Source organism: Gracilinanus agilis, chromosome 4 (assembly GCF_016433145.1).
Source record: "Gracilinanus agilis isolate LMUSP501 chromosome 4, AgileGrace, whole genome shotgun sequence".
In the NCBI taxonomy this organism is placed as follows: Eukaryota; Metazoa; Chordata; class Mammalia; order Didelphimorphia; family Didelphidae; genus Gracilinanus; species Gracilinanus agilis.
The window spans coordinates 263,954,496-263,970,893 of record NC_058133.1 but is presented as its reverse complement, the minus strand read 5'-3'; the positions used below and the strand labels follow the sequence as shown (position 1 = coordinate 263,970,893).

General features: G+C 40.0%; 1 protein-coding gene across 2 annotated transcripts in view; it reads right to left on the bottom strand.

The window, feature by feature from the left end:
* Positions 1 to 2,001: 2,001 nt before the first annotated feature.
* BRPF3 (bromodomain and PHD finger containing 3) overlaps positions 2,002 to 16,398 on the bottom strand; it is a 29,759-nt gene continuing 15,362 nt past the window's right edge. For both annotated transcript variants that reach the window (XM_044671851.1, XM_044671850.1), the window contains exons 9-12: positions 8,072 to 8,169; positions 6,358 to 6,455; positions 3,272 to 3,426; positions 2,002 to 2,262 (exon numbers count right to left, since the gene is read on the bottom strand). In XM_044671851.1, the coding sequence (XP_044527786.1) occupies positions 2,079 to 2,262; positions 3,272 to 3,426; positions 6,358 to 6,455; positions 8,072 to 8,169 (535 nt within the window). In that variant the 3' untranslated portion in view covers positions 2,002 to 2,078. The remainder of the gene's footprint in view (positions 2,263 to 3,271; positions 3,427 to 6,357; positions 6,456 to 8,071; positions 8,170 to 16,398) is intronic.

Here is a 16,398-nt window from a genome sequence, read left to right as displayed (position 1 = left end):
TTTTTTTTTAATTACCTCTCTTATACCATCTGATATAAACAATTCTAGAAAGCAAATAAAGTCACTTTCTACAATAAATAGAGCATCGTGTGCTTCTTCACAGCAGACTCGACAGTGACGCACGGCCCCGGTGCCACAGCAGGATCTGAGCCAATTCCCGTTCTAAAAGATCATTTTTTAAAAGAGAGAGACAGAGACAGAGAAAGGGGGCAGGGGAGAGAGCCCCAAGATCTTAAAACACAGGTTTAGACACAGGTCACAAAGTCCACAGCTGATCGACTACCTGGGGGAAAGCATTGGCTCCTTTCAATAAAATGGCACTCACTGTGTGAGTTTAAAAGATCCAGCCATACAATGGGGGGGAAGGGAGGGCAAAAAGAGGGGAGGGGGGTGGGGAGACTTTCAAGAAGGGAAACAATAGGCCTGAATAATTTAGAACAATATCTTACAACTATGTACATCACGTCCTTCCCTATCCACACGGCTCTAGGCATTATATTATTATTTTACAAAAACCCAAATCCCAGCCATTCTTTCAATGGTACAGACCTGCTCTGTTGGTTTACCCTTAAACTCTGGCTCATGTCCCAAATGTATAAGTAGTGGTGGATGGGTATTTTGCTTGTTTTCTTCCCTTTTAAAAAGTCGACTGAGTAGAAATGGCAGTGATTTCCCCCCAGGATTTCATTTCATTCAAAATTTCCCTATGAAAAATTTAAAACAATTAAAAAGAACGACAGGTTAAAAAGCAACGCAGCGCTTGGTGGTCTACAACCAGGCCCTGTGACTTTGGTGCTAGAGTGTAGGGGGAAAACGACTAGGGGTGAGGGGTGGCAGAGAACAGATATCAACACTTCTGGTTGACATTCCCAATTCACAGTTTTTTAGGGGTTGGGGAGGTGAGGGAGACACTGAACTGAAAGGTTTTCTGCAGGCTTTTATCCTCCCCTCCACCTGAGGATTCAGCTGCAGCAGTAGCAGGGAGGAGCAAGGCTGTGAAGAGCAGGAAAGAGGCAAGGGGGACTGCTGGCACAACCTGAGGGCCCGCAAGCAGGGACCCTGTCCACTATGGAGGACACCATTGGTGAAAAGAGAGGAAAGAAAGAGGTGACCAGGAAAGGCAAAGGGAGTATCCGGACAGACACAAGCAGAGGTCACCAAGAAATTTTTTAATGCTAATGACATCCAATGTCTGAAGAGGAAAAGGTTCTTCCCTCTCAGGACATCAAGTTAGGAAGTGGAGAAGTTGCTGCAGCCTTGGTTAAGCCTCAACTGCCCCAGGAAAAACAAAACCACAACACAATGTGCTGAGGTCCCCACACTCTTAGAAGCCTAACTCTGCAGCAATATGACTGTTTCTGATTCTAGGCTTCCCAGGGGGTGGATGTTTGGGATCACAGGTGTTTTGCTAGCTTCTGTCCTGATGTTCTGGACAGGGGAACATCTGGTCACCCTGCCCTTTATAGCAGCTAGATCTATAGAGAAACTGAGGCTTGGAAAAAAAAAGATTTAATTTGGTGAGAATTTCTATCAGTTTGGCACGAGAATAAGCAAAGGGGGAAGACTGTGAGCAAGTGAGAGAAGAAGGGGAAGAGAGGAAATGTTACAGAACAAGTGATGGTGAGTAAGTGGCAGGGAGGGGATGCACAAGAGAAGCTCAGGGAGATTCTCCACGGGACCCTAGTGTATCTCCAGCACCCTGGGACCAGGGTCAGATCCTTGCTCACTCTGAAGTGTAGTGGGGAGATAAGGGGGATGGCCCTTTGGGAAGCGAGCCCAGGAGCCATCTTCCACAGCAGGGCCCACATCCCAGCTTCTGTCCCTGCCCCTAGCTGGCTCTCCAGTAAAACATCCTTCTGAAGGAGCCCAGCTAGGAATTTTTGGCACATGATAGGGCAGACCACGGGAGTCATGCTGTTGCCCACAACAGGACATGTCCCCATGGATTCTTCAGGCTCCAGCCCCCTATCCTCCACAGCACCAGGGAGAGGCTGTCTGCCATTCGTCCCACCATGGGGAGGGCTGGGTTCCCCACTCCAGGATCAGAAGCAAAGGCAGGCAGGCCACATCCCATTCCTTTACAGGTAGCCAGAGGTGACAAAAGGATGGTGGCCCCGAACTCGGCTCAAGTGGATCATGGCACGGTCATAGGCCACTTGCACGGACTTGCGAATGCTGGTCTTACGGCCCTCCAGCATCTTCAATTTGTCCACAGTGTCTTCTACTCCTAGGGGAAGGACTTTGTCCCGAGGAAGCCATTGCCTGCAACCCAAACACAAAACCAGCCCTGCTTATCAGGAGGACCAGAACAAAGGAGGTACCTTAATGGATATTCTCTCCAAGTTCTTTCTGTTTGGAAGAAAGGCATCATTAAAAAAAAAAAGTATCCATTATTATGAATTATCTTTACTAACGTTCCTAGGGCCATCAATGCTTGGTTTCTCAGTCATATTCCTTCATACCACATATCATTTCTAATCTAGAGCTGCCATCCTAGGAAAACAGGATAGAGGGTAAGCCTCACGAAGCCAGAGTGAGAGAGCAAAGGGGATGGGGGATGGTAAAAGATAAAACTTTGAAATGAAATGAAGAAAGACAAACCCTAATGGGTGTCTCAGAAGAAGTTTCCAAAACAGGATTAAAAAACAAAAACGAAAAATGACTAGAGGGGTGAGTGGTGTGTGTCCAGTGGTGTGGGGTTGGAGATAGCTGAACCCAATTTGTTCCGAAGGCCCTTGGGAGATTAGATTTGCTTCAAGGGTTTTTAGTGCCCAGAACCAGAGACCCATCCATCCTGGCCTAGCTAGGTTAAAAGGCCCATCCACTCCCTAGTTCTGACAAACAAAGCCATCCCTAGGACTTTGCCCCAGTGAGCAAGCTCCACAGTACTACACCAATCAAGTAGCTGAAGCAACAAAGACTCATTGTGTCAAGAGGACAAGAAGATGGCACTTCTGGGTGGCAAGGAAGAAGATCTAAGTCACTTATACACAAGTCAGTTCACAGCCTCACCAAGGCAATGCAGATAGCACAGTGGCTGACTGCTTAGCTAATTAGTCCTAGGCCAAGTTTCCAGATGCTAAGAGAAAAAGGTCATTCAGGCCCATCAAGGACACCCCAAGGGAGGTGGCACAGACACCAAATTCAAAATGTTGAAGGCATTTTACTAACTGACCAACTCTGCCTCTTTGGAAATCAAGTGTCAGGGGAAAAGATGCAGGGAAAATCTACACAAGAAGAAAGAGACTGAGGGCTATGAGTGCTCACTCACCAGGTTCGCTTGTTGTCAAAGAAGAGGACAAGGAAGAGTTTCTCTCCAGCCTCCACTTGCTTCTGTTCCCCTAGCTTTAGCACATCCAGTGGTGGGACAGGAATGGGTACACCGTTGTGCAGAAGACCCTCACGGGGCATCTTGGGATCGATAATCTGGGAAGAAATAAAGAAAAAATGCTACTCCAACAAGAAGAGAAATGGAATCAGTAAGTCTTCTCATTCAAGGGGTGGAAGTTCTTAGTTGTTTATCTCCAGAGTTGTCTTTCAAAGAGTTTTAACCCTTGCTCACAGCTCTACTCGAAGAGGCATTGGTGACTTTATCTGTCCTGTTCTAAAAAGGGTTTCTTGAAGAAATTCTCTTTTGAAGTGCTCTTCTCTCTAAACCTCCCTTGACCACCAGGGCACAAGCCTGCTCCCTGAAAAGTATTCCAAGTACAAAGGGGCGTTTTGGGGAAGTACCTTAATATGGGGGTTCATAACTGAATGATTCTGTTCTTACTGATATGAGATAAACAAGTTGTTCTCTTCATTTCTCATATTCATTTGGGCAAAGACAGTAAGGACCAATCTCTCTTTTTGCCTTTTTTCTTTTAAATTATCAAATTTCATTTCAGATGCTCCCTTAGAAGCTTAGGCATCTCAAATTCATGAAGGTCTTATTCTTATAGCAGGGGTGGGTGGCTATATGCCAGAGGATAAAGGATTAATGTCACATTCATTCAAGGTCACAATACCAGGAGAAGTATATTTCTCAGACATACAGTCACCTACGTCAGTGTTTCACAATCTCCCCTGTAAAGGGTCTCAAAAGATTTGACCCATTAATCTCAACAATCTTGGTTTTATGGACACAAAATATATGGAGTTCCAAAAACAGACTTTTTTTACTCACAAAGAAGATCCAGTTTACAGGGTTGAGGATCAGAGGGATAATGGAAAGGAGGCTCAACAGAACAGGGTTAATACAAAGAAACGGAGCCCTAAAAATTCCCCCAAGAGAGCATAAGGTCCTCCAGGGAAGATACTAGTTTCCTTTTTGTTTTCTTATTCCCAATGCCTAACATAGTGCCTTATACATAGGAGACACTTAATAAAAGTGAAGACATCTTATCCTCTCTACCTCCTCCTCTCCCCACCTTCCCATTAATCAGACTTTAAAAGCTCATCATCATGTTGGTCCTAAACCTAGCATCTTCACAGCAACAATCCCTTATTTGACATTTTCTACTTCTCAAGGTCCTCTCACATCTGTTTTTTTTTTTACCTTAATACTATCTCCCCATTCGACAGAGGAGCAAATGGAGACTTCAGCAGATGACAGGAGGTAATGTGTTTGCCATAAACTAGTGACAGAATTAGACCTCCTCTTCTCTTCCTCTCAAATTGTTTTCATTCCACCAGGCCGCTGTTGCCACTGCCATCACCCCTGCCACCATCTCCCTCTCACTCACTGTTCAGCTACCCCCAGAGATCAATAACAGCTGTCCACAGATTCTCAGTACAATAATCCCACAGCCACTTGGATAATCTGACTCAGGAAAGCTCTAGAGACTAAATAATATTTTCTCATACTGTTCCTCACTCACTTTGGATCTTTGCCACACTCTAAATTCCTCTTAAGACACAGACCTGAAAAAAGGTTAAGGCTCCCCTAGGAGGAGACTTGTAATAATTACTTTTAGGAGGCCTGGACATGTGCCCAGCGAGGCATTCAGTCCAAGCCATGCTTTCCATAGTGCAATCAGCTGAGCCCCAACATATGCAGGCCCCAGATTATAGGTCACAATTAAGATTGTTGGTTTAGGGGATAACCAGGTGGCTTAGTGGGGACTGAGAATCAGGCCTAGAGCTGGGAAGTCCTGGGTTCAAATCTAGCCTCAGATCCTTCCTACCTATGTGACCCTGGCCAAGTCACTTAACCCCCATTGCCTAGCCAATCCTCATCTGCCTTGGAACCAATACACAGTATTTAAAGGGTTTTTTAAAAACTTGAAAAACAATTTTTTTATGAATTAAAAAGATCATAGGAAGGGGCAGCTAGGTAGCAGAGTGGCTAGAGTGCCAAGCCTGGAATTGTGAGGGGCTGGGTTCAGATCTGGCCTCACATTTCCTAGCTGTATGACCCTGGGCAAATCAATTGACCCCAACTGCCTAGCTCTTGCTACACTTCTGTCTTAGAACTGATACTAAGACAGAAGGTATAGGTTTAAAAAATATCATAGGAGAAGATGTGCTTTGCAATCTTTGGTTTACACACTAAAAGAAGCTAATTACTATGATGAAATGTAATGAACTTGCAAATGTATAGCTCACAAATAATTTCCCAAGTCTGTAAACAAAGTGAGCAAATCTGATCTTCCTAACTTGTCTTTTCAAACTTTTAAAGTATGATATTGGTCCTTTTTCATTTTCTATGAAGTCACTTGTCTTTCAAGCCCAATTTTCAAATACTGCAAATTAGAAGCCTCATTATAAGGCCTCTGGTTCTTAGCTCTGTTCAGTCCTGCTCATCTCAGGCCACTCAAACCCTGGACCCCCTAGTAGTAAAAGTAATAACAGATACAAAATGATGATTTTGTACATGGCACAAAAGTTCTCATCTTATGCTTGGCTCTGCAGTCAGAGAAGTCTGGACTAGAAACCAATCAATCAATAAATATTTACTAAGAGCCAGGCACTAGCTAAGCACTGGAACCAGAAGTTCAGCTTCTGCCTTGGCCACTGTCTTGCTTTGGGACACTCAAAGCAGATCACTTTACACCTCAAAAAACATATCTTTTTTTTTCATCTGCCTTACTTAATTTCCAGGACTTCTGGTGCAGGTCATCTAAGAACAACTGAAAGACCTTTGAATAATGGAAAATATACAAGAGATTTTCACATTTATCAAGGAGCAGAGCTTGGACCCCTTTGCTGGAAGAAATGCCCAGATCCTAAAAAACAAAAAGCCTAAATATATTGTTATTCTAATGGTCTGAAGCATCCAGATCAAGGTATAAGCTTTCTTTGGTGACAAAGGGCCCAAGTCACAACTGTTTTTATGAGATAAAACCCAGGGCAAAAGAGCCCAGGGCAGGGACTCACCAAGGCAGGGTAGGAAGGGTAGCCTCGGCACTTGGCCCACACCAGCTCCAAGGGCTCCAGGTCTGCATTATCTTCCAAGGGCATCAGAAGGCTTCTGCCTGGGGGTTGGGGGATGTAGTAAAGAGAAGGAGCAGAGACAGCTGACTCAAAATGACACTCAGATTCTCTATTTAACATCCCACCCCAACCCCCTGCGGTGGCCCTATGGAGCCTTGGAATTTCCCCTCCCCTAAATTTCTCTCCGTCAAGAAATTCCTTTAAAGAATGAGTCTCACCCCCACTCACTAAGCCACCCAAAAAGGTACCTCCATTGGCCAAGGAGAATTTAATTGTTTTACCACTGCAGGAAAGACTTATTGGAAAAGCTAAGCAACATTCTCATTCCCTCCACCCCAGGATCCCAGTCTGGACTCTCCTCAGTACAGCTTCTTATCTTCTTATCTGCAAAACATTCACAGCAGTGGCTGGGTGTTTGCCTGGAGATAAGAGGCCTGGGTAGGAGGTTCCAAACTGCCTTGCAAAAGGATAAAAGTTGTAGCTCAGGTGGCTTCACAGGTTAAGTAGGGCCAGGCTGAGCAAGCCAGAAGTTGGTGTTTATAGGAGAGCCTTAAAGAGCTTACTGCCAGCTCTTGCTGGATATTATTTGCATATCCTGCCCCTATATACTGGCATCAGTTTGTTGGAATAGAAATCCCAAAGAAAGTAGAGAATGGGTTTATTAACTTCCACTGTGCCATCACAAGTACAAAGAGCAGGTTCTTTCTCAATTGCCATTTCTGTAAGTAGTAGAGATTCATATTCAACCAGAGAAACTGAAAAAAATTCTAGAGAATCATTTTTTCCTAGACCTTCGCTGCTCTGTTCCTCACCCTCAGCCAAATAAATAAATAAATAAATAAAGGAAATAATATAATAAATAAACCCTCTGCATTAAGGTAAGGGAAAAAAATACAAACCTACCCATTTTGTTCTTTTTGAGAAGTTTGCTTAAAAGTTTTGACCGAATCAAAGATGGAGTAGGTGGGACTTTAGGGATCAACAAATACAACTTATCCCTGAAGCAAATGCTTTACCACCACCTCCCAAGATAGTTCAGTTCTTTTAGGAATCACTCTAATTCTTAGGAAGTTCTCTATCAAGCTAAACTCTGCTTTCCCTGCAATGTCCACTTATTGGTCCTAGTTCTGTCCTGTGGGGTGTCAAGCAGACTAGTATAATCATTCCATGAGATAGAGTATCAACTATTTGAGCACTCTATCTCTACCTAAAACCCGTCTATTCCAGGCTAAACATCAGTTCTTTCAGCATTCTCTAGCTTTCAGAACCCTCAGCATTTGGTCTTTCTTCAGCATTTGGTCTTTCTTCACTGGAAGAGTTCTACCATATCGAAGTCCCTCTTATAATGTAGCACCCAGAAGAGACCTACTTGCCTAGTGGTTTGAAAAAGATAAAAAGGAGCTGAAAGCACTGGCTAAAATGAAATTTGGAAATAGTAACAGGATTATTCATGCTCTATCCTCTTCCAAATCATAAAAAGCTGGAGAGCTGGTTGTACTGCAAAGAACTCGGACTAAGGGTACTGCTCTCCAAAGTGGAAGGAGAGTGAAATTCAGGTGACCCACTTCTCAAGGTCCATACAATGACACTGGCCCTCAGAACAGCCCACTACCACAGAGGCAGACTCCTCAGATCTGGCCTGAATCATTGGTCTCACCTGAGCTGCTGTAGTCCGAGTCTCCATTTACACCTTCCAGAAAAGGAACTCGAGAAAGAGCTGGTTTCCCACGGCTTCGTTTTGGAGGAGTCAAACCACTATATATACAAGAGCAAAAAAGAGCAAACAAAACTATGACAAACCAACAACTCAGATGCTTCATGCCTCTGACAGGTGAAGGGTGTAACCACTTTTATTCTTTAATGTATTTCCATCTTCTATACAGAGATATTCTGAATTGCAAGAAAATTGCTGCAGGGTTGATATACCTAAAATCCATGAGAATCTAAAATAAGAAGCTCTGGAACTAGAAGGGACCTCAAAAAGTAATTCTGTTCATTTCTCAGTCTCTAGGAAAGACACACAAAGCCTTTCCCAAATAAATGAAAAGGGAATGATGATTCCATACCCTCCCATTCTAGTTGCATTGTTCTTGCTATCTAAATAGAACTGCTGCTATTCAGGTTTTCTGTTAACAATGTCTGAAAGTAAAAGTAGAGGTAAGTTTTCAGATCTCAGAAAGAAATTAAAGAAATATTCTGCTTTAATAGGTAGAGGAAAAATTGGGCTTTTTAAAACTTAAAAAACAGTTCAACAAAATACTGGCAGAAAAAAATATAGGTTATAGAATATAGAATGGTTAACTAAGAGGCAATATAGAATGATGAAAAGAGTACTGAACTTTGAGGCAAGAGATCTGAAGATTCAAATCCTAACCCTAATCATTCTCCTTTAGCTATATGAGCCTGAACAAATTATTTCCCATTTTTCAGCCAATTGTCTGACCTGAACAATGGGAGATTTGGTCTATCTGATTCCTAAGATTCCTTCTAGCTCTTGATATTGTTATATGCCTCTAAGTATGATATTTAAGCAATATATAAGGTTGCTTACCATCTCAATGTGAGTGGGGGTGGGAAGGGAAGGAGGGAGAGAACTCAAGTCTTAATATTCTTTGAAAAATATTAGAAACTGTTTTTTACATGTAATTGAGAAAAAATTAAGTTAAATTAAAAGCAACAACATAAAATAAAATACATTATGGACAAGTGTTGCATTATTGCATTATTGATTTTGCATCGATAATGCATCATTGCATTATTGCTGGTTCTGGAATTAGGAACACGAGTTCAAGTTCTGCCTCAAAGACTTTTATTATCTGTATGACCCTAGGCAAGTCACTTGATCTGTCTACTTCAATTTCTTCATCTATAAAATGAGGATAATAAAAGCACCTATCTTCCCTGGGTTATTATGTAGATCAAATAATATTTGTATGGCATTGTGCAAATCTTAAGGTGCTATGTAAATGCTATTATGAGCTATTATAATGAATCAGAATCCTTTAAAGATCCAGATTCATTCTTTATGCTAAAAGAAAAAACAATTAGCTTCATGTGCCATGAAGCTTTTGTCCCATAATCAAACTGCATTCCTTCAATCATCCTGCAAATGAAACCAGGTTAAGTAAACATGACAACTCAGAAAAAGTCATCTAGAAAAACTCACAAAATATCAGTCCTAAAAGTGTCAGAGCCTAGAGTATGACTTTCACATCCTTCATTATTGAGACCTTTGTAATAGATTGTGATCTCTGATATGGGTATTCCCTCTATCAACAAAAAAAATCACACCCCATCTCCATTCATCTATCCTATGTTTTCAGCCATAGTCTCCTATAAGTTCTCCATATAGATTCCACTCATCTAACCTGGAGCCTTCCTCTATATCTTTGACATTGTGTGGATACCAATACAATACATAAATTATTGATCAATTAATCCCTCAATGGTATTCTTTATGTCACTTTTCTCTTGCACATTTCTTCAATGGTAATGGGATTCACCCCAAATCTCACAGCTTATCACCGAAAGAATAGTGGGATTAAAAGGATAGGCCTTGGATTCAGGGAGAACCTTGAGAGACATTAAAAACACTGCAATTCCCCAAAGACAATCCTCTTCAACTCTGGGGCCAACTTTTTGTCCAAGTACAGGGTCTGTCCAATACATACACATACACACAAACACACACGTATTTTATTTATATACATATATAAAATAATTTATATATAACATTATATATTAATGTATTGAAACATGTATTTTTACATATATAAAATATGCACATAATCAGTTCAGATTTTTGGTGAAGATTTCAAACATTTATCACAATTAAGAAATAGCCATTCTTTTAAGTTTCATATTTGTTATGTCCTCTAACCAAGGAAAATAGATTTTTTTTAGAATGGAGGAACAAAACATGAGCTGGTTCCAGCCATTTCACACAGCAACCTCGTATTATAGAACTTCTAGAAACATTGTAGCACCCCTAGAAGTGCATATTTCATATGGGGGGTAAAAAAGACTTCTTTGCCTTCCTTTAACTCTAGGTTCCTAAGTAAGGAGTTTTTCCTGTGTAATCTATGCTCACGGTTTCCCTTCAAGGCATGGCAGAGCACACTGTGCTATCAAGAAAGACAAAAAGCAAAATAACAACCACCAAAAAAAACAACAAAAAACCACCTTGCATTCTTCAGCCTGCTTTTCCTTCTCTCCTCTAGACTCTGACAAGGAGAGGGAGACCCAAATCTTCACTAGGTCTGAGAGTACTACTGATGTGAAGACATGAGAGCTGCAAACTCTGAAAGAAAGCCTTGAAGCAATACTTCAAGAATCAAGTTACCGCTAATGTAGGTAAATGGAAAAAAATCATTCTCTATGTGGAGAAGTGAGAATAATCAACTCAGGAAAAAGAATAAAGAACAGAAAAAATACTAAATTTGAGAAACATGCAGGAAGAGAGAAGAGAACACATCTCGGCAAGATCCTGGAGGTACTGGATTCTAAATGACAGGAGAAGAGACGGCTAAAATGTCAACTACAACTGCTGACCAATAGGCAGACAAAGACAAAGAATTCTGGAAGTAGCAGCACTTTCCCAGACGACTAGTCCTGTTTCTATTCCCTCACAGTCATCATCAGGGAAAGCAACTCCCATAAATAAGGGACCAGCCATCCCTACCAAGTGCCTACTGACTACCCCATAAACGGTAGGCATGTGAGTCTCACTAAAGTAAGAAGGCACCCTGGAAGTTACAGGAAGCAGAACAGACCAGGCGGGTCCAATCCACCACCTCCCCTCAAACTCTAATGAGGACAGTCAAGGACCTAGAGAATGGCAATGCTATTGGGCCGGAGTAGCCCAGTAGCCAAGGTCATTTTTTGTCACCAAAATCTTTAACACTGTCAAATGATTCAATATTGCTCAGTGGATTGAGAGCCAGGCCCAGAGACAGGAGGTCCTGGGTTCAAATCTGGCCTTAGACACTTCCTTCCTATGTGATTCTGGACAAGTTACTTAACCCCCATTGCCTAACCCTTACTGTTCTTCTGCCTTGGAACAAATACAGTATTGATTTTAAAACAAAAGGCAAGGGTTTAAAGGGAAAAAAGGACATTGAAAAGAGTAAACAAAGATATCCCAGAACTTCTGGGAGGTCTTTTATGGGAAGATTAGTTGCATAATGTTCATCAAGGACTCTCTGAGAAATTGAAAACAGGTATCAGTTTTGATCTAGGTTCTTGACATTTGGTACTGTTAACTCAAATGTGTTTGTTACAAAATGGGTATAGGGAGTACAACTTGTTTGCATTGTTTTTGAAAAAAAAAAAAAGGTTGAGCTTGTTGTGTTTTCAAATCAATTGTATTGTTCATTAATTTCTATCCAAAATAGGTAATTATTTCTGTGCCTTGTGGATAAATGAAATAACCTGCATTAGGAATCAAGAACTAGGTCTACCTCATAGCACATACAGTTAGTTGGTAGGACATTTATGTCTTTCTTAAGGGCTAATACAACGATGGGGCAGGGCAGGGAGAAGTATTTTCTAATCCATTAATATTCTAAGTAATTTACTACTTCATTTAGTTAAGTAAAACTGAGATTAGGAGGGGGCAGCTGGGTCGCTCAGTGGATTGAGAGCCAGGCCTGGAGATGGGAGGTCCTAGGTTCAAATGTGGCCTCAGACACTTCCCAGCTGTGTGACCCTGGGCAAGTCACTTGACCCCCATTGCCTACCCTTACCACTCTTCTGCCTTGGAGCCAATATTCAATATTGACTCCAAGACAGAAGGTAAGGGTTTAAAAAAAAACAAAAAAACTGAGATTAGGATTCCTAAACCAATTTAACAAATGTTAAAGAGGGGATTTCTGATAGAGCTAGTCCATTAGGTATTCTCTCTATAAAACAGAAATGATTTACAAATTTTTTGTGAAATATAGACACATAAAGACCTCCCATAGTAATGAAATACCTCTATGGATTGTCCATCCAACTGTAGCCTAAGATAAATGACAGATATTTTTTATCCACTTGGTTGCTCCAGTATGGATAGTTAAAGACAAAGAGGTTATGGATCTTACTTAGGATACTCTAAAATTTTCTAGGACTTGATGTATATAGTGCATCATCCACAAAAAGAATATCTAGAAAACCTCTCCATTCTTAGGGAATTCCTCTTTTCTTTCAGTTCCTCAGTGGACATACTTCATGAGGGTAGCAAACACTTTGGTTGAGTATTTTGTTTACTCATTCAATTTTGTCCAACTCTTCATGACCCTATTTGACCAAAGCTCTATTTCTTGGCAAGGATATTGGAGTGATTTCCTTCTCCAGTGGATCTTTTTGTAGACAATCAGAGCTTAAGTGACTTACCCAGGGTCACACAGCTAAGAAGTGACAGTTTAATTTTGAACTTAGATCTTCCTGACTCCAGGGTCAGCATACTAACCACTGAGTCACAGCTGCCTCTGCTGAGTATATACATCTCCCAATTTTATGTGTCTCTTGTAGTAACCAGAGGGTCACTAAAGTTGATGTATTTTTCAAAAAATATTATTGAATTTTCAGATGTGTGTTAAGAGTCCTTTAGGACATTTTTCCATATCAAATTAAATTGTTTTCTTGTCAAATGGTGAGATCTTGTATTCTTTCCACCTATGTATGACTGTAAAGATATGGTTTGCTATAGAGTGTCATTTGTGAAAGTCTCCTTATTCCCCTTTCAAAGATGTCCTTGATGGATGTACATGTTTGTCTATAGATTTTTCACAAATAGGAAGTAAAGACAGTATAGTATTTATTACATATTTTCTTGGTCAAATCATGATTCCAGAGTACCTATGATGAAATATATTGCCTAACTTTTGGCAGAGAAATAATGGATTCATCATACGGACTGAGACATATATTTTTGAATATTATCAATATAGGAATTTGTTTTAATCATGCATGTAAGTATACGGGTTTTGTTGTTTGGGGCAGCCTGGTGGCACAGTGGTTAGAATGCTAGGCTTGAAGTCAGGAAGACTTAATCTTCCTGAATTTGAATCTATGTGACCCTGGGCAAGTGACTTAACCCCTTTGGCCTTGGTTTCCTCATTTGTAAAATGAACAGGAGAAGGAAGTGGCAAACCACTCCAATATCTTTGCCAAGAAAACTTAAATGGGATCACAAAGTCAGATGGGACTGAAATGACCAAAATACAAGGATTTCATTTCTTCTTTTTCTAAACAGAGCAGAAGTGTGAAAAGAGAAAATAGATTTTTGTTAACTAAAAAAATTAAAATTAAATGTAAAAAATATTTTCCTGGTTACCTTACTTTAACAACAGTAAGGTCTAATTATGTTTCCCAAAAGCTTTGGTACTCCTTTACTCTTTCATTTGTGCTAAAAATCCATTTCCTCACAATTATATCACTTCCAGAAAGGACCTCCTCTGAATACACTTAATTTAGCACATCTGTTTTTCTATCTTTGCTTTCTTTAGTGCCATTTCTACGTCTTCATACAGCATATCAAGGCTGCCATGTTGAGGCCAAATGTGGTAGTTCCATTATTACTGATGGAGAAAAGAGTTTAAAATCTTTCCAGAGTATCCTAATTTTTCATCTGTTTGTTGTCCTTCTGGTTTCATTCTTAAATGCCCTTGGAATGATCATAATTAGCTTGTTCTCTCTGTTACCAAACTTTTTGAAAACTTGTTTTCCCCTCCACTGATTCTTCCTTTTTCGTAAGTTCACATTAATACATCTACTATCCTCTCTTCTCTATTAAATTTTACAAATGGATTTATAAATTGCTGATGTGCTTAGCTGCCATCTCTTTCCAATTAGCAAGATGGATTTACTGGCTAAAGTATTTATAAGGCTCTTTTGTGCCAGGTTGGCAATTTATTTACACACTTAAACTTCCTTAAGAAATCATAACATATCACATTGTTCTTTTATCCATTTTCCATTTCTTTATGTCAGTTTAAGTAGATTGGGTTAAATTTGTCTCAATTGCATGCCATACCTTCTTATTTTTACTCCTTCTTTTAGTTTGGTATCAGTTTTGATCTTTAATAAGCCAATGGTCTAATTGCAGAGGTAACTGATTCAGAATATATATATTTCAGATTAGCAATCTGGTGTTTAGTTGATCTTTTAATTTTTTTTGAGGTTATTTGACATACATCTTGTCCATGGCCTCTTGCTTCTGTATTCTTATAGATGTGAGGGTTCTATCAATAAGTCTTTGGACTCTTTGTTTTATTCTTGAACCATTTTCCCCCCAATATATTTTGTATCATGCTCCCTACTGTTCACCTTTGTACTGAAATCAGAGTATTCCTATGTGGGTTGTCTCCAAAGTCTTAGTTCTACTAAAGCTTAAAGATTTTGAGAACACTTGAGGGTTTAACTTGAGCTACAATTAGTTTAATGGCGACTTTTTTGCAAATGTCTGTCATGGACAATGCAATAAGATAACCAAATATTCACAGGAATTGATGGCTGTGATATATATATAATATATCTTAGACACACAATAAGACCAACATTCCCATAACTATTTTATTTGCCTCTCCAAGGATGTAAAGTCCTTGACAGCAAAGACTGTTTGCTTTTTGTATCTGTTTCCCCAGAACATGATATAGTATTTGGTATATAATAGATACTTAAGGATAAATACTTGATTGATCCTTACATTTGGCTGGTAATTTCCTTTTGCTTTTGGGTTCCATTATGGCTGGTCTACTTTTTGGTTTTGGATAAATTTCACACTTAGAATACAAATTGTTAACATTTAAAGACGTAAAAATTGTGATATTTAAGATGGTGCCACTCTGCCACCATCACTGTAGCAAGCAGAATAGGGGCCCATAAGGGCCCTTAGGCCATTTTGTATCCTTTAAATTTTTAAGTTTAAGCTGTGGTCAAAGAATTTATCACCAAGTGGTCAAACTTGATCCTCTCAATACTTGGCTAGAATTGTAGTTTTAAAACTGGGAGACCTAAGGTTATCTAGACAAACCCTCTCATTTTACACAAGGAAACTGAGGCTCAGAGAGGGAAGTAACTTGCCTGAAGTCACATAGGCATTAAGTGGCAGAGTTGTGATTGTATAATTTTTAACCAAAGAAACTTCTTATTATCAATCATGTGCCAGTATGGTTTAAAAATTTGCTTACCAATTCAATTCACTTGGCTATACCAGAAGAATAAGTTTTTTTGCAAAGTCTAGGTTTCTGTTACTTTAAGGTGAATTCAAAGGAAGTTTTCCTCTTTTATATATTATAGGTAGCCAAAAAATTGCTCACTGAAGTTCTTGAAACTCTCTAAACTCTGAAATTCCGTTGTGGCAGGAAGCCCAGCATTCAATGAAGTTATTAGGAACAAAGGAAACCCAGGTTCAAAACAGGGAAGGTGCCTTCTTTCTTAACACTTCAAATACAAGCCAGTGTCATAGGACCTTAGTGTCTATGTACCATTCTGTATTCAAAGGAAAAAACATTGAGATCAATTCCAGGAGTTTCTAATTCTTTTCTTGATCTTATATTCTTCCCTGCTTCCTTTTCTCCCTGTGTTTTTGTTCAGCACTGATTACACAGTAGATGTTACCCCTAGAGAATCACAGGGCTAGAATACTTTGAAGAACTTAATGATTTTAGAATTATTTCTGCCTATCCACTGAGCACTGGATTTAGAACCAGAGGTTCTGGGTTCTGGGTCCAACACTTGATTGGCTATTTATTACCTGTATAAACCTGGAAAAAAATAATTTCACTTCTCTGGGTCCCAGAAATTCATAATCTCTAAGGTTTCTTCAAGTTTAGTAGAAAAACAGAACCTTGAGACCTCTAAAAGATAGTTCAAAAGTCTTTGTAAGCATCCTTCCTAACAACAAAGTCAGTCACCTTTTAAAGACCATCACCCTTCTGCCAGGAGCTAGGGAGAGGGTTTAAAGTGTAAAAAAGGAAGAAGCCAACATTCAAATCCCAG